The 23,902-nt window shown below is 43.8% G+C and overlaps 3 protein-coding genes and 2 long non-coding RNA genes across 7 annotated transcripts in view; 2 read left to right on the forward strand and 3 right to left on the reverse strand.

Annotated features, from left to right (window-relative positions):
- Nucleotides 1-3,256, forward strand: part of LOC143007558 (IQ motif and SEC7 domain-containing protein 3-like) — a gene marked incomplete at its 5' end in the record, with an annotated part of 51,876 nt that extends 48,620 nt beyond the window's left edge. Inside the window, 1 exon segment of the mRNA XM_076158956.1 lies at nt 2,741-3,256. Coding sequence (XP_076015071.1) covers nt 2,741-3,256 — 516 coding nt within the window.
- Nucleotides 3,257-7,015: 3,759 nt separating this feature from the next.
- LOC143007494 (sodium- and chloride-dependent GABA transporter 1-like) lies at nt 7,016-12,982 on the reverse strand. Its single transcript, XM_076158869.1, has 14 exons — nt 12,748-12,982; nt 12,188-12,319; nt 11,435-11,535; nt 10,742-10,851; nt 10,502-10,634; nt 9,771-9,905; nt 9,572-9,675; nt 9,366-9,490; nt 9,122-9,234; nt 8,897-9,028; nt 8,640-8,742; nt 8,185-8,285; nt 7,276-7,443; nt 7,016-7,111 (listed from the first exon to the last, which is right to left on the reverse strand). Exons 1-14 carry the CDS (start codon nt 12,980-12,982, stop codon nt 7,016-7,018), a joined length of 1,788 nt encoding a protein of 595 aa, XP_076014984.1.
- Nucleotides 12,983-18,089: 5,107 nt separating this feature from the next.
- Nucleotides 18,090-23,902, reverse strand: part of LOC143007493 (sodium- and chloride-dependent betaine transporter-like) — an 11,951-nt gene continuing 6,138 nt past the window's right edge. For both annotated transcript variants that reach the window (XM_076158866.1, XM_076158868.1), the window contains exons 14-16: nt 19,012-19,112; nt 18,657-18,806; nt 18,090-18,574 (exon numbers count right to left, since the gene is read on the reverse strand). In XM_076158866.1, coding sequence (XP_076014981.1) covers nt 18,407-18,574; nt 18,657-18,806; nt 19,012-19,112 — 419 coding nt within the window. In that variant the 3' untranslated portion in view covers nt 18,090-18,406. The remainder of the gene's footprint in view (nt 18,575-18,656; nt 18,807-19,011; nt 19,113-23,902) is intronic.
- On the forward strand, nt 19,509-22,389 carry LOC143007496 (uncharacterized). 2 transcript variants are annotated; one of them, XR_012964482.1, is made up of 4 exons: nt 19,544-19,637; nt 20,180-20,282; nt 21,685-21,829; nt 22,084-22,389. It is a non-coding gene; the product is annotated as an uncharacterized LOC143007496 (long non-coding RNA). The 2 variants fall into 2 exon arrangements; XR_012964481.1 differs by lacking the exon at nt 22,084-22,389 and having other exon boundaries at nt 19,509-19,637; nt 21,685-21,948.
- Nucleotides 22,531-23,737, reverse strand: LOC143007497 (uncharacterized). Its single transcript, XR_012964483.1, has 3 exons — nt 23,579-23,737; nt 23,046-23,161; nt 22,531-22,788 (listed from the first exon to the last, which is right to left on the reverse strand). It is a non-coding gene; the product is annotated as an uncharacterized LOC143007497 (long non-coding RNA).

Here is a 23,902-nt window from a genome sequence, read left to right on the forward strand (position 1 = left end):
GGGCCTGAAGGTCGAGTGTATGTGCACGTTTGGAGATAAGCGATCCAGCACAGAAGCAACATGCAACATTTGATTGTCTCATTCCTTGCGAGATCTCCTCAGGAAACATTTGAGAACAAACTGAACCACGGTACCCAGGGGGCTTTGTGGCCGCCACCCTCGAGGCATTGCACGACCTTTCGCTGATTAATATAAGAACAATTCTGAAGCACCATTTTCAGAAACGTATGCGGCGTGCATCCATAATGCATTATAATGAAGTAGAAGAAGAATGTGTAAGACATTTTAAGTAGAAAGAGGGTGCTCAGTTTCATTCATCCCATAGTGTTATATTTGGTGGTATAGCATTAATCAACCCAGTATGTAGATGAATTCATCTTTCTAGCATCTTTGTGCTGGCCTTTGTGTAGCCCCTCTTCGCTCCTGCCACACAGCCTAAATGTCAGCGTGAGGCGGGGAGCCACAAGCTGTCCAAACGCGTTTGTCTCACACCGGGAGACGCCAGCAGAGACGTGCGACTCGCCACAGCCAGAGCGTGGGCGGAAAACAGAAGAAGGATTGGATTCGAAAAAATCTGAGGCGGTGTGATTAATCTGAAGAGTCGAGAGAGAAAACATGAGTAATTGTTTTGATAGTGATTTCAGTGTTAATCTTGAAAAAACAGCAGCAAGCAAACAAATAAACAAACACACAGCCATGCTTTCTCCACAAAGGCAGGCAGCTGATCCAATCAAGTCTTTTAAACTTGCAGCCTCCCACAGCTGCAATCAATCCCACAAACGAGCCACCAGGTGGTCAGGCTATATATTATTGGACCATATTGTTAGATTTATCAGGCTACTTTTAATGTTTCGATGCAAAATTCTGTTATTTATGCACCCAGAGAGGGTCTAAATCACTGTCAGGTAGCCTGCTTGAAGTTTGGCATCATATTTAAAACACTGCAGTGGAAGTACAAACTGTGCCATCTGACTTGGCTTAAATGCTGCTTGAGACTTAGTTGCAAATCAATGATATTTCTTTAGTCAATAATCGTTTCTCATTTGCCAAATGTTGCCACTCTAAAGGCTTTTTGTGCTCAGAAGTATTTTGTAATCTCTTTTGTCCCTGTGAGCAAACTCCTCAGATCTTTTTGGCCTCTTTTGTCCATCCTTTATCCTTAAAATTCCGCCTTAAAGGCTTTCACTTTGCGTACGTGGTTCTTGATTAATTCTTATCGACCAAACAATCAAATGTGGCAGCTTGTTGATGAACGGCAAATCACTTTTTAAACCAATGCTGGACTCGTCTGTAGAGCAAATCTAACATTTTTATATAATAAAAATACAACTTGAAAGTCAGCAAAGCTCAGTAATCCTCTCTCAGTCTGACTCGCATCTCCTCCAGCCTTACATCACATACAATTCTGATATATTAAAACATTTCTTAAACCAAACCAACACTGAGGAATTCAGACAACAATCACGACTGCTTTGGTGTTTAGGAGTCTTAAAATAGGTCGCAGCTTCTGTCTTTGACTTGTTAGCCGTTTGCATGACTCAGGGTTGGATTGTTGTTGTGAAATGATGAATATTTATGTTAGCAGGCAACAGTAGGGCAGAGTTAGCTTTAGCTTTGTCTGTTTGTTAAACGTTCTTATCAGCCTTTAAATGTTCTTTGGTTAGTAATAAAACCTTTACTTGGAACTTTAAACAAATATTTATGAAATTGGGTGTATTTGGGTGTATTCACACTGGAGCTGGATCTGGACCCAGGTTTGTTTGCTCAAACATCTCAGTCATGAATGTGTGTTTGGTTACACACACAGCATTATATCTGTGTCAAGTGTAGTCCAGTTAAACACAGCAGCATGATTCAGCACATTCACATCACAAAGCTAAACCCAACGCGCCGCTAGTCTGATATGTCTGATAAATACTGTTTTCATGCTGCAAAGTTAATGTGACTTTTGTTCAGTCCATCAGTCGCTTCTGTGACAAATCGCTAGTGTTCACATTTTGTTTGGTCTCTACCCTTCACCAAGCATACCAAACACTCAAGAGAAATGAGCTTGGGTCCAGAGGAATCCACCCTCAGCCTAAATCATGTAGGGATGTGGACTTGAATGTTTGAAAACTGGTGTTATGTGTTAGTAAAGAGGCTTACATCAGGGGAGCATTTTGAGCAGTAACACTTTGAGACCTGTCTTTAGAGAGCAGACTGTGGCATATGGAGGTTTGCATTCTGATGAGTGTTGCCTGTGGACGTCTGTGGATGTCAGTCTGCTCACCTCCTCTCCTCCTCTTCTTCCACCTCTCCCTCTTCTTCGTATGACCTTTGTCTCTGTTCTGGTTCCCCCCTAATTCCCAATTCTCCTAGTGTTCGCTGTCCCCATAGTGCCAGGCAGTGGTTTGGAAAGGAGACACAGGGGCCCTCAGTGTCCCCTTTGGAACCACCAGACCCCTCCTGTCCAGCAGCACCAAGTGTCTTATCCCTGTCCCCCACCACTGTCCTCCTGAACCCAATCACACACTAATATGTTCCCCATCAGGGTGGAGGGAGGGGAGTGTAGTAGTCGCACTAATTTTCCGCCTCCACCGTCCCTCAACACCTAAGCCCCCACGCATGCCCTGTGTGTGTGTGTGCCGTGCATTCACCACCTCCCCCCCCCCAAAAAAGAAAAAAGAGGGCTTGACGGATTGTAGAGGAGGAACCAGTTTTATAACATTTGATGCTGTTCTCTGGCTGTTTTCTAAACTAGGTGTCAATTCACAACAGGCTTCAGACGTACCAGCTCAGCAGCCCGGCTCAGAGTCCCGAGAGCGTGGCCCTTCATAATCACCGGGGAGAGCTGCTCTTCCAGCAGGGGCCGACGCTTCCACCCCAGCACCCGCAGCTGCAGTCGGCGGCGAGCACCCCTGTCCACCACCTCCACCTCCAGCCGCACCAGCAGTCCGCCATCAGCATGGCTGATCTGCGGCCCGAGACACTCATCCAGTGTCAGCAGATCGTCAAGGTCATCATGCTGGACAACAGCGGCCACGGACGCGTGGAGGCCTTCCTCAGTCAGACGCCCACACACCACCACCAGCACCACCACCACAGCCACCACCAGCTCAGCCAGTCAGCCATGTCCACGCCCGTCCGCACGCCGGACGGCCACCAGCCCCCGCTGCCTCCCCCACCCCCGCCTTACAACCACCCCCACCAGTATATCCCCCCTGACCCCCGCCTCAGTCTACACCGGACCCCAAGCGGCTCTCGGAGCATGGTGTAAATAAAATGATTTAGCAACCTCCCCCTGAAACACACACACACACACACGCACACACTCAACACCACACAAGCCCCCCCCCCTCTACCTATTTAACAGTACATACTGTACATATATACATACAGATGACAGAGCTATAATAAAAAAAATGAAGTCACATCTATATGCATATATTTAAGAAAAACAAGTTAAAAGAAAAAAGATTTTAAAAGAGCTACGAAGAAATAAGTGCATATTTAAAAATTTTACTTGACTCCACACGTATTTTGAAATATTACGTAGTTTTAACAAATTTCTATAACTTTTTTGTCAGTTTTAACTCTTGCTAGAGAAAACTCACACATGTTTAGGTTCTGGATGCGCTCCCTCCGCATTTCGGATAAGAATCCCGACCACGGATGGACATCTCGCACCTGGAACCGCTTGTGTCGCTTTTACCATCCCGAACCTCACGCCTCCTGTGCTGTATGTGTGCATAGTTGACACTTGTGCCAAAATGCAAAAGCCTCCAATAAAAACTCCTTTGCACTCGATTAAACGCTAGGGCTAGAAGGAAAAAAAAAAGAAGAAGAAGCACTGTTTTGCTTTCAGAAAATAGTCCTTTCGCGCTTCTCCCTCAAGGGGCCTAAAAAATAATAACAAAAACTGTGATATTTCATAAAAGAAGAACAACAACTCCTGTTTGCGCTGTTGCAGAGTTATTTATGTGATAGAGAGCCTTTTCCTCTCCTCTCCGCTCCCAGAGAACAGACAACATCCTCCCATAATGTGTTTGTCATCTGCTCCTCTGTTGCCGCCTCCGTCATCAGGAAGCACACACACTCTGTCTTGCTGCCAAACCAAAAAGTCACCACGGGCGGAGATATAGCTCTTGTTGATCTTTGTTCGTCTTTGTCATCCATTCATGTCTGTGTGTTCATGGGAATTCTAGCCACGCTAACCGTTCAATACTGTCCAATTCACACGTTTGAGATGTTGAAGTTGCTCTTGGGACTTTTCTCTGCATAACACCGATGTCACCTGCACCCCCCCACTGGCCAAGACTATGAAGTGCATCTTCGTTTTTCAGGAGAACGCCATTTCGCCATTTATTGCCACGATTTATATCTGTTATCTCGATTTCCACCACCTCCACCTTTGTGAGACATTCTTTGGTGAACCCTACACCCACACAGAACATCTATATAAGTCTCTTGTGTGTACATCCCCGAGATCCTCGTGCTCCCTGTTTTTCCCCTTTTCCTAACCTTTTAATCTGACATTTTCAAAAAGGCTACAGGTGCATAATACTCCATCGCCAGCTCAGAGACGCACACGGCTCGTATCGCAAACGCTGGCATTAATGGTACCGTTTGTTTTCGCTCGCTTTAAATAAGAATGGGACAACAGGATGCATTGCAGATTGTAAATACCGCATTCACGCCGTATCGGAAAGGACAAGCAAGCTACCTTTAGCCCCTTCCACACGCCGCCGCCACTCCGCCACGTGTCCTTCATTCCGCAGTAGGTCAGCCATTGCCTCAGTCTGAATGTGTCCATCTTTTAAACTAAAGGACGCATGGTGACCCCTGCTCCTATCTGACCCCCATTGGCCCCATTTGTTGATTCGTAATCACGCTCTTGGGAGCTTCTATCTCATCTTTTCTGCCCTTTTTCGCTTCCGATTCACCGCCAATGGAAACAAAAAATCTGTTGTGAGTTTCTAGCATTGATGGTCGGTATGTGTGTGTGTGTGTGTGTGTGTGTGCGTGTGTGTGTACGTGTGTCTTTCTGTGTGTGATCTCACTCATCATTCTTCATCCTAATTGCTTTTTTATTAATTCATCACAGAAGGATGAACAAATACTTTCACAATAAATTGAGAGCAATTTCAATGAAGACTACGGAATAAATTCAAGCATAAAATACAAAAAGTATTATGGGTTTCATAATATAATATAATAACTAAGGACTTTCTATTTATTTGTTTAAATCAACATAAAAAATATGATTCTTTTCTCATGCATGGCATCGATTTATGTATTGGACGCCTGATGAACTGTGAAACCCAAAAGTCTTGAGTTTTTTATGCATGATTGAAGCCATTGATGCAGTAACGGCAAACAGAGATGAGTATTTTTATGTTATTCTATAAAAGACTGAGAGAAGGAATTATAAAAGGTGAATTCACGATTGCAAAAGCCGGTGAGATAGATAAGGACGTACGCTCTGTCTGTCCACATGTAGAAGACACTGTTTTTGGAGCTATCCTCCCTCCGCTTTGTTTATGGCTCCACAGTTGGTGTATGTGGAGACACTAAACTCATTCTGGTAGCAAACTTCAAACCTAAAACCAAACATTGGACTGTAGGCCCACCCATCCATTCTCTCCATTTGTTATAGTCTCAATATGTGTCTTACCTTCTGGTGGAGTCTCTCTGCTTGCGTCTGACCAAGCAGATCTGTTCTGTCTCTTGCAAGCTGGACTCAGGAGCATCCAAGTAGGAGAAACACTTCACAGTCACTTACATTCACACATGTGGGCAATTTACACTTCACAGCTCAGCCAATCTGTGTGTCTTTGGACCATCAGAGGAGGCTGAAGAACAGGCAGCGCGTGAAGCAACCAACAGAGGTCTCCACATAGATATGGTGCCTCTTCCTTAAACCTCACTACAGTCCGGTCCAGTGGATGGTTACATTGCAGGTTGACATGTCTGACAATTGTTTTGGCGATTTCAATGCTGTGTGTGTGTGTGTGTGTGTGTGTGTGTGTGTGTGTGTGTGTGTGTGTGTGTGTGTGTGTGTGTGTGTGTGTGTGTGTGTGTGTGTGTGTGCATGTGTGCGTGTGCGTGTGCGTGTGTGTGTGTGCGCAAAAAATAAGAATATGAGGTCCCTGGTTTACGTTTTGATAGAAAAGAAATGTAGCATTTTGGAGGCGGTAGTCGCTCAACTGAAACGGACAAAAGGGCTTCGCCATGCCAGTGTCATCGCTTCATGAGTGACGTGGATCTCCTCTTGTCTGAGTCTTTAACACTGTTTGCTCATAATAATGAAAAAAAGGATAAACAGGTGGAAACTGAGCAAAAGCCACTTTCATCTCAACCATCCGGCTTTGAATCCCTCTCTACCTGTCTTTGCAGTATATCAACATGCTATTAAAGATTATTTAAGTCTATTCACCATATCGGCCTCATTTTCATTCTTTTTGGAAACCATACGGGGCTCCAGGAGCAAGATTGAGAACCACTAAATGATGCAAGAAAACACATCATACTTCAACTATTTTGACGCAAGAATATTTACACATTACTTGGAAGTACTCTCACAAATATTAGCACATTTTATGTATACTGAAGACATCCACACTATAAGTTACAAATTGTCTTTATTTTATTTTGTTTTAGCAGTTTTTAACATTATTTGTGCTTCATTTGAGATGCACAGTAATGTACTTACATGCATGTTCAAACAGCTTGTATACACTTAACTGCAATGAAGTGGAATCCTAATAGCTGTGTCCATGTGTACAGTCAGGGAAGATCATTTGAAAAAAGAAGGAAAGATATTCACACCATCACATGACATATGGAACTGGAATATACACAGGTTTGATGCTGATCAGAGTTGCGTCTAAATTGATCCTTCCGCCGTTTATTCAAATTATTTTTCAGCACTGAAGGAAAAAAACTAAACAGTACAATTCATTTCAGTAACATTCAGATTTCAGATTCCAGCGTTGACCAAACCCAGGGGGGGAAATAGAGAGGAAATTATTTCTGGCTAGACGGAAGCCTCACCCACACCATCTGTGTGTGTGAATTCTTCAAGCTGGGATGGCCTCTCCACCTCTTGGGCTGTTGTCATCTTACGCCAACGCTGATCATTAAAGGAGATATCTCAAGTTCAGACTTCAACACAGCAGCAGTAAAATAAATATACTCCATAATGGAGTGTAAATAATGCATCATGTGTTTGAGTACCCGGCTAACATCTGCTCTAGAGGACACTGTGTGTATACTGTACTGTGGTTGGGGTTCTACCTGCTTGACGCTGCCCTTGGTGGTACAGAACATGTAGATGACGTAACCGGGAATCAGTATCATGGAGGACAAAGCCATGAGCCAGCCCGTCGCCTGGCCCCATAACGGATACACATAATTCCCCAATTTCAGAGGGGTCATCTCGATGGCGCTGAAGGTAAACACACCCTGCAAAATAAAACAAACACACAACAGCGTTTAATCTCTGACCAGTTAGTCAATGAAAGACTCCAAAATGAATCAGCCTTTAGTAATTTTTGGCAGGAAACTGCCAACATGACATTTTCCATTCATAAAGCTTTTATCTACACTTTATCGCAACAGTAACTGCGAGATAAAGACGTAGTGATGATTTCCCAGAGGGCAAGTGGTGACATCAATCCTCTACCTATTGGCACCTGTTGTAACTTGAAGGCTGCATGTAATAGGGAGTGATTTATGTGGAGGACAGCGATTGCCTGAGTGCCAAATCCATTACACAGAGCTCCAAAACGGGGAGGAGGAAGCAGAGGTTACAGCCATGATGAAGAGTGGAGGGACTGGAAACTATGGAGATTTAGGCCACTAGAGGCACAGTATAGCGATGTTTCGATAAGCAGCTAGAAGGAACGGCAGATTTATGAAATTATTCATCTTCATCCATGCAACTGTTTACACATATTGATTAACAAAATTCCACATAATGCCTGTTGATGTCCGTAATGTAATAATAAAAGGGAGAAATTAGCCAATAAAGGAACAGAGGTTGATGTAAACAGAGGCATCCAAAGGGCTTTATGCATGTTTTATCATATATATCAATGCACCAAACATGAACATTCCATGTCCACATCATATGTTTCAGTAAACGAAAAATGAACATAAAGCCCTTCTGAGTATCTTCATTCCCCATTTGCTGCTTCGGCCCACCAGGCAGATTAGCGGAGTGAAGAACATCCAACAAAGCTTCCACCAGCCGCACGGCCGATAGCCGATCATGTCCTCGATGTTCTTATAAAACCTTTCAGCTCCTGCAGCATACAGACGGTCACACACACGCGTGCACACACACACGCGCACACATACACACACACACACACACACACACACACACACACACACACACACACACACACACAAAGAGAGATAATACATGTGAGAACAAAGCACGACGAGGTGAAAGCAGACTGGAGATGGATATAATTTCCTGTTGGATGAGCTGTACAGCAAACTCCATTCATTTGCTGACTTGAAGCACAATAAAGTTGCAATAAAGCCTTTTTTTTTTTTACAAATCATCTCCTCCTCTGTGGTATTTGGTGTGATTTAGACGGGGACACACACATTTGAGTGTAAGCACGTGTAATATAGAATCAATCTCCTACCATAAAACCAAGATATGGAAATGGTTTCGAAGAAGACGAGGAAGAGGAGGCACATCCCACTGGCAGAGTAGTAATCGAACAGCTTAAACACGTACAGACCACCCTGATTTCAGCACACACAAACACACACACACAGACAAGCATAAATGTAAATATTCATACACTAATAATATAAATATCAACACTCTCTCTCTCTCTCTCTCTCTCTCTCTTCCTTCCTCCCATGTTTAGTACACATAAGACTCGTACAACAGCACCTGTGTGACATTGGAGAAGCCAATGATGAAGGAGATGAAGCAGACGGCGAGGATGAACAGCTTCTTCCTCTTCCTCAGTAACATGGGATACTCATCCATCAGAGCCGTGATGAAGCCTTCCACTGTGCAGAACTGGACACACACACACACACACACAGGCCTTACATACGACATTACACATGTATATTTGTAATTGTTGACCTTTGAGCTGAGTGTTGTTTGTACCTGACTGTCCAGGCCCAGCATCATGAGCATGGAGAAGAAGAGGACGGCCCACAGGGAGGACATGGGCAGCTGGGTGACGGCCTGTGGGTAAGCCAGGAACGCCAAACCTGGACCTGGAGATTGCACACAAACACACACATTTATCCATCACGTTACATCCTTGCCCTCTAAAAATCAAAACAAGCTGACGGGACGTCAATTAGTCTGAGGAAGCAAAGGATAAATATCCAATATAGACATTTACCCGACGCTGCCAATTCCTTCACCGGTTTCTTGGTGATGAAAGACATAAAGCCGACAATGGAGAAGATGACGACTCCGGCGAACATGCTGGTGCAGGAGTTGATGCAGCACACGATAATGGCGTCCCTGAGGGGCAGAGCACAGACATGAGAACGTCCACCGATGCTGTATGATGTTGTGTTTGAGAAGACAAATGTTGTCTCGTACTTGTACACATCGTTGTGGTAATTGTTGTAGCTTCCCAAAGCAATGAGCGAGCCCAGGCCCAGGCCGTAGGAGAAGAAGATTTGTGTCGCTGCGTCCAGCCACACCTGCAGGACGACAAATACGCATGAAATGTGTGTGTGTGTGTGTGTGTGTGTGTGTGTATGCGTGTGTGTTTTGTGTACATGTGCGAACCGTGCACCTCTGAGGTGATAAGCTTGTTGAAGTCGGGGGTGATGTAGAAGCGGATGCCGTCAATTGCGCCCGGCAGAGTGACGCCGCGGCAGAACAAGATGAAGAGCATAAAGTACGGATAGGTGGCGGAGAAATAGACCACCTGGGGGGGGTGAGAGAGAGAGAGAGAGGGAGACAGAGGGAGAGAGAGAGAAAGAGAGAAAGAGAGAAAAGGAGAGAGAGGGACAGAGAGAGCGCTTTAAGTATCACTTTGACTACGTATGCCACAGTTTGAGAACCAGCACTACACATTTCCCTTCCAGGAACAGTCAAACAGGGAAAGGCACAAAAACAGGAGGGGGAGGGGCCTAATCAGCAATCAATAGGTGACTCTCTCTGCCTATCAAACTATCACGGAGGAACTTTGAGATCAATACAAACGGCCGTAAACAAACAGCCAATTAGGAAAATGCTGTCGGCATTATACATGAAGTCTAATCAACACAAAGGTTTGCTGATTAACCATCACTCACGCGGAGCACCTTTTGACGTCAACGCACATCAGAAGTCACTGCATGAGCTAAATAAAGTAAGGGGAGGGGCCTAATGGTCAGAATTTCATGGTTAATTTCATGAAAACACCCAGAATGATGAAGAAAAACCTTAGGAAGTCTAATTTGGAGACATCAGAGAAGGAGAGGAGGAGGAGGAGGAGTAGGAGTAGGAGAGATGTATGAGAGAGGAAGAGCATTATCTGACCTTCCCCGTCCACTCCACGCCTTTCCAGATTGAGAAGTAAACAAGGACCCAGGCCAGAGCCAGAGTGCCCACCAGGGGCCAGCGTATCTCTCCTGGCTCCTCCAGACCACTGCTGAGCTGATGCATGTTACGCCTGGACACACACGCACACAAACAACAAAATTCAGACACAGTGCAAATGGCACCTGTGCGTATTTTGTAGAGAAGAAACAGACATCACACATGTCACTAACTGCTTACTCCCAGAACTCAGTGACGGCGCTCGTCAGGTTGGTGGTGTCTGTCAGGCTGTAGTTTGAAAAGCATCTGTCTGTGTTCCACTCATTATCACAGCTCTGCCATGGCAACTCCTACACACACACACACACACACACACACAGAAAATAGAGAGTTGTCACATTTGAATTGAAAGGATTCTCCACAGGCGGCCGAATTGTCCTCAAAACCTGCACCACAAAAACCCTTAAGAGGACACGACAAGGTGATTTGCAAGCCAATGAACAGTGAAGACGACCTTTAATGAACCAGTCGTGATCTTGGGCATTAGATTAAAAAATCAGTTAACACAACATTTTGTTGAAGTGTTATGATCCCTGCAGCTCAATCCTCCATTTTCCCATCATAACAGCCTGATGCATGACGTCTGCAAAAGCTTTCAACTTCTCTCAACAGGCGTCTTAGAGCCAGACTGTCACGCAGAGACAGTGAGGGAAACGTGATGTGAGGTGGAGTTTTTTCACTCTGCGTCTGTGAGATGTAGGAAAATAAGGCCACTACTTCTCAGATATGAAGCCTGATACTGCTTATGTGCTACAGAAAAAGAGATCACACAAACGAATGGAAACCCTCCGGCATTATCAGATCAATCCCCACACATAAAAGCCCACCAACTCTTCAGAAATGCCAGATGAGTCATTAGTTACAGCGTCATACCGAACCAAAGGAGTTGAACAGGTAGTAGAGCGCCCAGGCAATGATGATGATGTAGTAGATGTTGAGCCAGAAGGACAGGATCGTCGCTGCCATGCCGACACCTGTGGGAGGAAGAGGAAGCGTATCAGCTGATGGCTCACAGTGCCATCACAACATATGAAGTCACTCAATATAGAAGCACTATTAAGACTTATGATAACTGATAATTTTACCCAGATGGAGGATTTTGGTAATGTTATTGGCAAGTAATTGAAATGACCAGAGGAGATGAGGACACTGGGCTCTGATTATGTTTGGATGATCACCCCTCCTCATCCTCTCCATTTGTAGTGTAAGCCTGCTCTTTGCCTTTGAGTATCAGCTGGCACGGCAGCAAACCCGCTATCGTTTTGGCTCTTTGTGCTGGCAGGCGATAACATTTGCTCCACTCTTTTGAACTGAGAGGCGCTGGTAATAATTGCCTCCACCGAACAGCAGCAGCAGTCGATCGTTGTCAACAAAACTTCAATATCCCCTTTTCTTACGTTAGTGCTTCTACATCACAGCAGTGGCTATCTGTCAAGGGGAAGTAATGAGTTAAAAGTCAAGCAGAAAAGTAGTATTGAGCAGGACTGCAGCCATGATCGAGAACCCGGTACCCAGCTAGAGCTGAATGGAGGTTCAGTCACCCTGGAAAAATCAGTACGGCTGCATTATTAACAGACTGTGGTGGGTGAAAAACTCATTTCCCTCGTTTGTACCCACACATCATACCTTTCATCATAGGCATGAGCCTCCACACGCCCAGACCTCCCACAGACGTGAACTGGCCCAGAGACGTCTCCAGGAAGAAGAGGGGTATCCCAGCAAACACCAGGGTCAAGAAGTACGGGATCAGAAATGCTCCTGATGCCACACAGAGCACATCCAAATGTAAGTAAGATATGATAAACAATAATTAAACAGACAAGGACAGTAGCCATAATGTATTATAACACTTAGACTGCAGATAGACACACTGACATTTGTGATTCCTCTGATTTATATTAAATTTACAGACAAAAAACATTTTGAGATTTTGCCACAAGAAATAAATAATATTGGGTATTTTCCAATATCAAATCATGTTTCAGTGCCGCTATCTGATTCTTAAAGGGCCAGTTCACTCAAATACAGACTAAAACATACTTTACAGGTAAATCTAACATAATATAACTAAAAATATAATGTAGTAATGACACAAATAACATCAATAATAACACAGCATGAAACTAGATGCTTCATTTTTGTTGCTGTATTTTCAACTTTATAGATCATGGCTCCGATCCTCTTACCTCCACCGTTCTTCCCACACAGGTAAGGGAACCTCCACACGTTTCCCAAACCAATAGCATATCCCACACACGACAACAGGAAATCAAACTTCCCCTTCCAGCTGCCTCTCTCAGGCGGCTCCTCCTTGTTCTTGCCTCCAGGGGGCACCACGTGGTCCTGGTCCTCAGAGGGAACCGCCTGTTTGACCTCTGCTGGGGAGTTTACGTCCACGGTGCTCCGCCCAGTCTTGCCCATGTTGGGACCACTACAGACAAAGCAGCGGGTCCTCACCGCCTGTAATGGTCAAGGATGTTCAGGTCCAGATGAGTCACGCCGGGTTGAGCTGTGAACGATGTGTCCAGAATGAAAGTGAAGGAAACATGGTAACGTTTTTTTAATTATAAGACATCATCAAACAAGGAGGTTATACATAGAAACTCAGTTAGCCGGAATATTCATAAGAGTCTAAAATCCTCTCAAGAACTCCCGCCTCCCTCTTGACCCTCCCAGTTGTTCTTGTTTGCAAATATTGATTGGCCCACTATTTGTTCTATCGCCAGTATTGATCCTTTCAGCACAGGCCCCAGTCAACTCCACAAAATTATAGATAGATTTCCTGAAAGAAAACACACTTCCTCTCCACCAACGCTGTAGTAACACTGCTTATGTTAAGACACAGGCGAGCTTTCCAACAACAGACTCCCGCTGAGCTCTACGGTTGTATTGCTCGTCTGAATCTGCTAGATGGAGTGAATCATCAGCCATGGTGTGAAGATACAAAAGGCAGATTTTCTTGTTTTCCTGCACCCTTTCATCCCGACTCAATGGGCTCGGCGAGAGAAGTTCTGTTTTCATCTATGTTTTTCAATCTATTCGAATGAATCAAATGTTGAAACGCAATTGTCCAGCAACCAGTTCATGTGATGCATCATTTATGCCCCTTTGATGCCCTCCATAGACAGAAGTTTCATCCAAATATGTGAGGCTGAATTATTCATATATAAGCTATGATATAGACTCGTTGGAAATTCAGTGCTGACACTCATTTTGGACTTTTGTTTGGACTGATAGTGATTCTGATAACAGATTGAAGAGGCGGCCGCTTCTGTCTGCAGTAAATAAGCACTGATCAAACAAATCCTATGCCCACTCCTGCTGTGACATGAAAAGCAGGTGAGCTAGGCACAATACTTTGAAACTGGGTGAGTGTTTTGGGCTAAAGAGCATTCCAGTCACAACAGCCAGCACATCACACATTCCCTTTGAGGAAGTCGTCTCTTCAGATTCAAAGTAAATCCTGCCGTTTTTTGTTTTGTAGCTTTTCTATAATAAATTATATGAATGTAGAAGTTTCTCACGCTACCTGAGAGAGTTCCACGTTACTTTTCACCTCGTCCGCTTCAGTCCTCTGCCATGCAACCAAAAGCCTGTTGAATCCTCCATTAAATATCCCAAAAGGAAAGTTAAGTTAGAGCTCCTCCCGACCCACAGGGACCATCGCAGGGTCACGTTCTGGGTTTGGCAGCCGGCTGGTCCCTGTGCTGGTTCTGGTCCTCCCGGGTGTCAGTGTGGCTTCTCTTGGTGGCCCTTGTGGCCGCTCAGCTGCAGCTGGTATCGAGTGCTTGATAATAAAGTTCGACCTGTGTGTCTGCTTCGATTACTGTTCAGTTCTGACCAGTGAGGCCCCGAGGCCATGGGAAGGGGGGCGGGGGGTCAATCGCCCAATTCTGCTGGGGAACTCTAGCAGCAGTGTGTGTGTGTGTGTGTGTGTGTGTGTGTGTGTGTGTGTGTGTGTGTGTGTGCTTGTGCATTGTGAGTGTACTGTATGTGTGTGTGTTGTAATAACTTAGGTCAAGTCTTGCCAGTTTGGTTACCATGGTGATCCCCAAAAGAGAGGGGCCTGATCAGTGAAAGAGCTCATGGTGTTTTGGGAAATGAGACTGTTGGCGAAAATCCTGGAAATATATGAACCACAAATGCATCTCGGCCAGTCTGAGTCTCTGATTTAATCACATAAAGCAGCAGATCAATAGAACATATTACACCACAGGTCAAAGTGCACCAGTGTACATTGATTCATTTCACTGGCTCCAAACTTAATAATCAAAGATGGGATGCGAGTGTGTTTGTGCGTGTCAGAGAGGGTGAAGCATCATCTTGACCTGCATCCTCAGGCAATATAGCAGCAGCAGGACGCGACCAACAGCAGCCAGAATGACCACAACCATCTCACACACATATGCACACACACACAGAGAGAGAGAGAGAGAGTGAGAGAGAGAAAGAGAGAGAGAGAGGATTAACTATGATTTGTTAAACCAGATACACTCCTGTGGATTCTGAAATCATGTTCCAGCAATGAAGTTGTGTTCTGTCACACAAAACGTTGTGCTCATAACAGGGACAGAAACAATATCTGTGTTGTCTTTTTTAATAACACCAGTGACAGTAGAACAATGTCTTCATTAATATAAATGGAATTAGATATGACACACAAACCCATCCGTGTTTCCTGGCAGGTAACCTCCCCAACTTTAATATCTGCTCCCGCTATTCTATCATATCAGCCAATTAGCAAGACTAATGAACATTCCCACAATGCACCAGCAGCTCTGCGCCTGCTGGGCCTATTGGTTTGCAGGTGCTGGTCGATATGAGGTATCAAAAGAAATAGATTAAATCATATTAGAGGATAAATTACACCCCACAGCTCGTCGCTCCTATCAAAAGCAAATTAAATGTTTAAATCTCTGCTGCGGCTTATTGTCCATGTGGATCTAAATAATGATGACCAGCTGGACCGCAGTTGTTAAAGCAGGTTTTCGCCAGTTTGTAGAATCGTCACATCCAAGCAGCATAATTATGATACAGGGAACAATTCACTCCAGAACATGGACACGCAGAAGAACTAATGTTTACATCCAGAGCTTCTCCGTGTCGTCTCTGCAGCGATGTCGCCACAGATAAAGTAAAACACTTTTCCATACTGAAGTCCAAATTATAATAATGTTTGGTATAATGATTTAAATTGGCGCAGATTTCAGTAAATGTGGAAGATTTTCACGCAAAACATCAATTCAGAGTGATGAAGATTGTATTTGAAGATGAGGTTATGAGGTTATGCACTAATGGTTTATAAACACATATAGCAGTCAGCAAATGCAAAAAGCTACGCAAAAAAAAACATAGGAAGAGCGTTTCAATATATTTATGAGTAGCAGATTTGCTCTCCTTGCATATTTACTTTGTTAAAGAGAAATACAAACGCAGCTGTCTTTGTCTTTGAAGCATCCTTGAGCCGCTTGATGAGTCGGTTATTATACAGTAAAGAACACAGAGAGGCAATTGGCATGCAGGGACAGCAGGCTGATATTGCCAACATTTATCCGGCAATACACACGGGTGACGCGCCGTGCATACGTCTCCACGGGCTGAGGACAGACGCAGGACGAGGAACGCTTTGATGAGGGAGAAGGGGAGGAGAGGATGAGAGATGATGAGAGAAGGAGAAGAATAGACGGTGCAGGAACGGGTAAGAGAGATAAAGATAGAGGAGTAATGATTGTGCGATACTGAGAGATTTGTTCCATCAGTAGAGAGAGAGAGGAGTGACACAGGGCGTAGAAATGTCTTTATTTACAGGTCGCCTGGTGAACAGATCCATTAGAGTTTCATAGGAACGCGACATTCCTCCTTTGGGATCCATCAACAGCCTCGCTCGCCTCCTCTATTAGCCCCCAATCACTCTTTATCATCCGCAGCTCCTCCAATCGTCTTGACCTTCTTCTTCTTACGCAAAGTCATCGGCCATAATGTTTGTGGCGATAAATGACAATGACACAAGACGCAATAACAGCCTGAGGTGAATCAATCAGGGGAGGAACACAATGATACACTTGCTTTGTAAGCCATGCCGGCCATGTGGGAGGCCGAGCGGCGAGGGCAGCCATGTTGGGCCATAATCACGTTCCCTTCACTGACCTCCTGCCTAGTGGGGATTCTTGCTTAACGCAGCAAACGATGACAGGCTTCGTTAAACACTAACAAAGACTGATCGTCATAAGACACAGAGAGAGAGAGAATGAGAGAGAAAGGGAGAGAGAGAGAGAGAGACACGTTCCAACCGCGGAAAATGTCATTACCCGCCACGCACATCCAGCGAGAGAGGTGACATCGGCCGTTATCGACGTAGCGCTGATCGTTTAGTTCTGTAGAGCGTAGATAAATTTGTTGTTTACACCGATTCACATTACTGCTCAGAGGCTTTTTCTCCAACGCTGCATAAATCTGCATTTTAACAAGACGCCTCGTTCCGACGCCTTGGGAAAATCGCTCCAGAAGAAGTTTGAAGAACGTGTCCACTTTAGGGCCTGTGACAACCTCAGCCCATCCTGACCTCTGACCTCTGACAGCATATGACACAATGACTTTACCTGACACGTATTTCATTACACTGAACATCTAAAGCTCACCGTCATCAGATAAACTGGAAGTAATTAAAGCCTAGTTGAGACGTAAGATAAGTTTTATGATCAGGGCTGCTCGACTCACACTGCTAAGACCTAAACTATCATCTAATCGTGGAGAAATGTTTGATTTATCATCTCACGTGCGTTTAATACCTCAGCGATTCGTCACAGCCAACAGAGCAGAAGCAGCTACTCTGAGAAATTAATTAAAGTCAACAATAAACACCATAAAACATCATAAAAAGCGAAAGTGCTTAAAAGAACCTGAGTTTTGTGTTACATTGGTGAAGTTTATCCTGCCTGCCTTCTCCTTTGTTGAGTTTGTGACGGGATAACGAGGCGTAAATGGAGGATCGTCATCCTCAGGCAGCAGTCTGTTCCCGATTTATGACGAGCCAAACCTGGATTTACACTCTGTGTCCCAAAAAAATCCCCCTGTGGTGTCGATGTGTCTTCTCGCTCTTTTACAGCTCCGAATTTCACATCTTCAGTTCTGAGTCGGCGGTCTGCGCGAGTCACGACAAGGGAGGATACAATCACCAGTCACTCAGAATCCTGCGGAGCGGGAAATTGCCAGTTGCTTCATATTCAGTTAAAGGCTCTTGTTGACCCCCGCTGACCTGCCTGACCCCTGTTCACCTTCAGAAGGCCACAGTTTCACAAGGGTGAATGTGATTCTGTGCGGTTGTGTGTTTGTGTGTGTGTGTGTGGGGCGGGGGGGCAGCTGAACCGGAATTGTGTGTTAATTGAATGCCGGTTTGGATTACACACATGACTGGACATGATGATGGAGTGCGGCCTGATAAAGTTCACGTTGGCCTGTGACATTACATATAGACACACACACACACACACACACACACACACACACACATATAGATATACATTGCGTGTGTTTATTGGACATATTTGCACAGTTACACAGGATATCAGGGCTCATCTTGGCAAAACAGGCAAATAGTGCTCCAAGTGTGCATCATTTGCATTCACTGGCATCAGATTTGCTCTATTTGGATTCATTTGGTAAAAAAAGAGGTGGCTAAGAGTACATAGACATATAGGAGTGTGGATGATATATGCATAGAAGTTCTACATTAAGAGGTGAAATGTTAAATGTACATAGAAAATAGAAAAATATACTGTATATAAAAAGATCTCCCTGAATCATTATCAGATCGGGTGCAAGGTATGTGAGGCGCCCACACACACGTCACACACCACTGTCTTCCATCATCTTCTTATCTGCTTCGCTCACCGCTGTGGGCGGCGGCGGCGGCTGGCGCGCCCGGCGGATGACAGTCTTGCACAGGGTGAGCAGCGGCTTGTGTGGCTTAGCCTGGCGCAGGTCGCTGGACGGCGTGGTCATCTGTTTGGGATTCTGAGGGAAAACGCATTCTGAGAATCACTTCAAGTTCTATTAAACTATGAAAATGTTTGATTTATATCAGAGAATCACCCACCCGATAGAACGCTACCCCGATAAACACTGGGATGCACAAGAGCGGGGTGAGGACGAGGAGGCAGGCCACCACATTGACCCAGGCACCAGGATGGTACCCAGGGAAGCCAGCAAAGCTCCCCATAGTCCCCAGGTCGATCAACAGCGTCACCTACAGGGAAGGAAATGGAGACGCTACAATTGCTGAAACACAGCAGGCAACAATTTGTGTCTGTGTTTACGCTTTAAAGGAAGTGCGACCGATTCTGAAGTAGAGAACAGGAAATACAAAGGAAAAGATTGAAGAGAAGCGGCGTGCTGAGAGAGGAAGGCAGGAGGCCATGATGAGAAGTGTGACCCAGGTGTGTGTGTCTCACCCCGCAGATGAGCGGCGTGATGAACAACCAGCAGTACTTCAGCACGGGGAATGGCTGGTAGCCAATCATGTCCTCGATGTTGTGATAGAAACGGTCTGCACCTGCGGAGTTGTAGCCAGGAGGAGGTAGTTAGGATCCAGGACGGACACATCCCATCATTTGAGGAGATGAGACAAGGAAAACGGACCGATATGGGATCTAAAGTGTCCTGCTATCTCTTGGTGCAGCTTCAGAACAAAATGATCATAATTTAACACAGAACAATGTTCACGTTAGAATATTTCCTACGGTGGCCGAGAACCGCCACCGCTGCAAATAAAAGAAGCGCTGCAAAAATAAAAAGCTGGTGCAAAAATAAAAAAGGCGATGCAAATAAAAGAAAGTCTGCAAAAAAGAAACGCTACTGCAAATAAAAGAAAGTCTGCAAAAATAAAAAAGTCGGTGCAAAAATAAAAACGGTGATGCAAATAAAAAAGCCACAACGGAAGTGGGTTACCGGGGACTGTTTTTGCCGATGCACCTGTGTGAGTAGAAGACGACGCCGACGCACCTGTGTGAGGAGAAGAAGACGGCGACGACGACGACGACGACGAGAAGAAACTACGAGTAGGAAAACGAACTAGAAAGTAAGTGAACATGATAGTGTTTAATGTCGCTACGTGTACTTTTTAATGTGTTATTTGGTTAGGCCAGGTAACCCCAGGTTTGAAGGTGAACTGGAGAATGCCGGTGTATTGTTAGCTTCGGCTAACACGGGGAGACCACTAACCAGATGTCAGTTTGACATCATAGCTGGAGTTTGAGTTATTGGATGACATCGTTTTGTTAGCGTGATGCCATCACACTCATTTATTTAAGTAGCTTCAGATTCAAACAGCTTCAGCAGCATTGGAGACACACTTTCTGGACCAACATCTGACTGTGACTCTGTGAGTGAGCTCGTTTTGTGGTGACTATCTACAGTGAAGACAGCTTATTACTGTCGTTGTTGTTGTTTGTATCATTAATAATCATGCTAACAATAATCTAAGGCGTGGGTAACAGAAGTTATGTGGATGAATGTGAAGTTTAAGCTGTGTGGGGTGGCCAGGGACCTTTGAGAAAGAACCATGACCATAATGTCAGATTGAATCCTAAACTTGACTGTTTTTGCTTTGTCATTTACCAGGTCATGTTTTGTCCATTCTGTGGGGTGAACCTTCCATCCGTCCTGGTATATTGTGGCTCATGCTGTAGAAATGTCAGGTTCCTAAGGAGTCTTCAAGATGAAGGTACATTTCTTTCTGACAGTTAATGAGGTTCTTAAACATGATGGATTGCTATGCTTTTTCAGAGAATATACTGTCTGTTAGTCATGAATATACCACTTCATATGGTGAAATCCATAACAGAGGCATGTGGAATACAATGAATTTGAAGACATGAAAAATTAAGAAAGTTTCTTAGTCTAGTAGGCTACTGATCCCTGTAAAAAAATCCTATGCAACAATTTTGAGTGTTTTGCACTATGCTACTTTTATATAAAGACATTTTCAATTAATTAACTTTAACGAGTGCATTGAATAGCTTGATTCCTCAATAACTAATCACTAACTACCATGTCACCCACACATGATAATCTTAACAATCTCATTTATTCACCTCTGTAAAAATTGAAAATGTTCATTATGCAGTTCATCATTTAGCCTCTAATATAGTGTCCTCCGTCCTACCCCTCAGGTCCTGAAGCTAGTACTCCAGTGGATGAACTTATCCAAAAATATTTCACAGAGGGCCATAGTTATGAAATAATAGTGGACTTACTGAAAACCAAACACAACACATCAGTCAGTTTTCGCAATCTACAAAAAAGACTAAAACATGCAAGCCTGACCAGAAGGATCAACTACACTCCAATTGCTACTGTGCAGGCAGCTATTTCCGAGGAGCTAAAGGGATCAGGCCAGCTTTTAGGGTATAGAGCGATGTTGCAGATTCTGAAACGGAAACACTCTCTTGTCGTCAGACAAGACGATGCACCTAATGGCAGAGCTGGATCCATGTGGAACAGAGAATCGCTGCAGACGTAGATTTGTTCGAAGGGCATATCATTCAATGGGACCAAACGAAACCTGGCACGTTGATGGGTATAATAAATTAAAACCTTTTGGAATTGGCATAAGTGGCTGCATTGATGGCTTCTCCAGAAAAATTATGTGGCTGAATTGTGGAAAGACGAACAACGACCCTTCAGTAATTGCTCAAAACTACATCAACTGTGTAGTTGAGCATGGAGTTTTTCCAAAGCGGCTCCGCACAGATTGCGGCACTGAAAATGGAATAATGGCCGCCATTCAATGTACCATGAGATCAGAGCATGCAGACGAGTTTGCAGGAGCTTAAAGCCACATGTATGGCACTTCAACATCCAACCAGCGGATTGAAAGCTGGTTCCGGAAACAAAGGTTTCTGTCACTTTTAATTCATTTATGTTTTACTTGACCCTGGATTATTGTATTTGCTGTATGCATTTATATTATTTCTCAGTTTAATGTATATTGCTGTGCTTTTTAAAGGAAAGGGTATATTGTAGTGAAATCTCCAAAAGGCATGAGTCAGTAGTAAGTGGACTTGTACATTAATCTAAACCTCTTGAAGAACGATGACCTGGATGAATTTGTGTTTTCTATCTAGGAGCCAATTTTGGATGGATCTGTTCAGTGACTTGAGGGAGAGGCATCTCTTCAATGGCAGCCCTGCAAACACAAAGTTCACCTCCTGGAGTCACCTTATTTATTATTAATTACGTAAAAACTGAAATAATGTGGTGCTCTAAAATGTGGGTACTTAACTGCACTTGAAAATATTTTGTAACATTTTGATTATAAAATTTAAGATTCACAATAAAGTTTTCCCTCATGTGCAATGCTTTCTCTAATATTTGATACTTAGTTTAACCTAAGATCATTGCTTGTCTTTGGGTCTCTGCATCCTTGTCCTGTAAGAAACTCTGGAGATAATTGTAATGACCATGAAAGTGAAACTTAATTGATGTGTTGCTCAGTGTGAACACTTTCCTGTACTTGCTCCTAGCAATTGTGGTTTCCCAGCATCTGCCCAAACCCTGAACCACATCACCAGCATCATGCCAGTGCCAGCAACTCCTGCTGGGGATGAGCATGAAACTCTTTTTGGAGAACTGCAACGACAGAGTGGTGTAAGAGCTCCTTTGCAGTGGGAATCAGCTGTAGAGAACTACATCACCCTGAAAAACATGGCTGGTCTGTAAAAATTTTAGGGACATATTTGTGTTGTGACAACACCAAAACAAACTTCTTTTTATGTGTCGTATTTGCTGCTGCTGTATATTGCTGCTGTCATTTTCTTCTCTCCCCTGTCATTTGGCAGAGGCTTTTGTCCAAAGCAACGTACAAATGTCTGTAATAAAGTTGTCTATGCCTGAAAAAATCTTAAAAAAAAAAAAAAAGAACAGTCTGTAGTTTTTTTATTTATTTTTTATTTAAAGAAACAAGCTGAAGCTGCAAGCACATTCCTGATATCAAATACAATAAAAATGTGCGGTCTTGACAACAGTCTAAAAATGAAATGTTTAATATAATGTACACAAACATGGATCTCTAGGTCAGAGCGTGACACATTCTTTTAAGTAGTTTAAGCCTTGATTGTGTGACAATATTTTCAGACAAGGCTAAGTGTGAACGATAGACTATGTTTCGGAGCTACAATTACCAGAGCTGCTGAATCAGTGCTTGACTCTCCATCTGCAGGTTCCCATATCTGGAAGTAAAAAACAATATATCAGTGAGCACTTCAAATTTGATTGACAGAACTAGAGCTGAACAAATTTGAACATAAATATTGAAGTTTGTAAAATATGTGTAGGCCAGGACACTGCAACATTTACTGTAATTTAAAATGCTATTTTGGCACGTTTCATCAGAAACATGGCTTCTATGTAAAATCTAGAAACATTTTCATTTTCAGACAGAACTTACAATATAATCAATGTAAGACACAACAAATGTGGCACTCACCAATGTATCAGCTGCACTGAATTCTGCAGAGCTTGGACTCATGATGATCACCTCTGAATCCGACAAAGTCGTTTCGGAGGCTGCTGGTGTCCACAAAAAGGACAATTCATTATGATCTGCAAAAAACAAACAAAAAAAACAAGTATCATTAGGTTGCTTTGGATTTAAATTGCATGAACATTTTAGCCGTCAGTTCAATACCTCAATCTGACATTATGGTCATGGTATTTTCACAAAAGTCCCTGGCCACCTCACACAGCTTAAACTTCACATTCATCCAAATAACTATTGTTACCCACGCCTTAGATTATTGTTAGCATGACTATTAATGATACAAGCAACAACAACAACGATAGTAATAAGCTGTAGCCGTCAGTTGCTTCCACTCTCGTTAGTGGTCTCCCCGTGTTAGCCGAAGCTAACAATACACCGGCATTCTCCAGTTCAACTTCAAACCTGGGGTTACCTGGCCTAACCAAATAACACATTAAAAAGTACACGTAGCGACATTAAACACTATCATGTTCACTTACTTTCTAGTTCGTTTTCCTATTCGTAGTTTCTTCTCGTCGTCGTCGCCGTCTTCTTCTCCTCACACAGGTGCGTCGGCGTCGTCTTCTACTCACACAGGTGCATCGGCAAAAACAGTCCCCGGTAACCCTCTTCCGTTGTGGCTTTTTTATTTGCATCACCGTTTTTATTTTTGCACCGACTTTTTTATTTTTGCAGACTTTCTTTTATTTGCAGTAGCGTTTCTTTTTTGCAGACTTTCTTTTATTTGCATCGCCTTTTTTATTTTTGCACCAGCTTTTTATTTTTGCACACCAGCTTTTTTATTTTTGCAGCGCTTCTTTTAT

The sequence above is a fragment of the Genypterus blacodes genome, unplaced genomic scaffold (assembly GCF_046128005.1).
Source record: "Genypterus blacodes isolate CSIRO-AG114 ecotype Tasmania unplaced genomic scaffold, CSIRO-AGI_Gbla_v1 ptg000090l_1, whole genome shotgun sequence".
Lineage (NCBI taxonomy): Eukaryota > Metazoa > Chordata > Actinopteri > Ophidiiformes > Ophidiidae > Genypterus > Genypterus blacodes.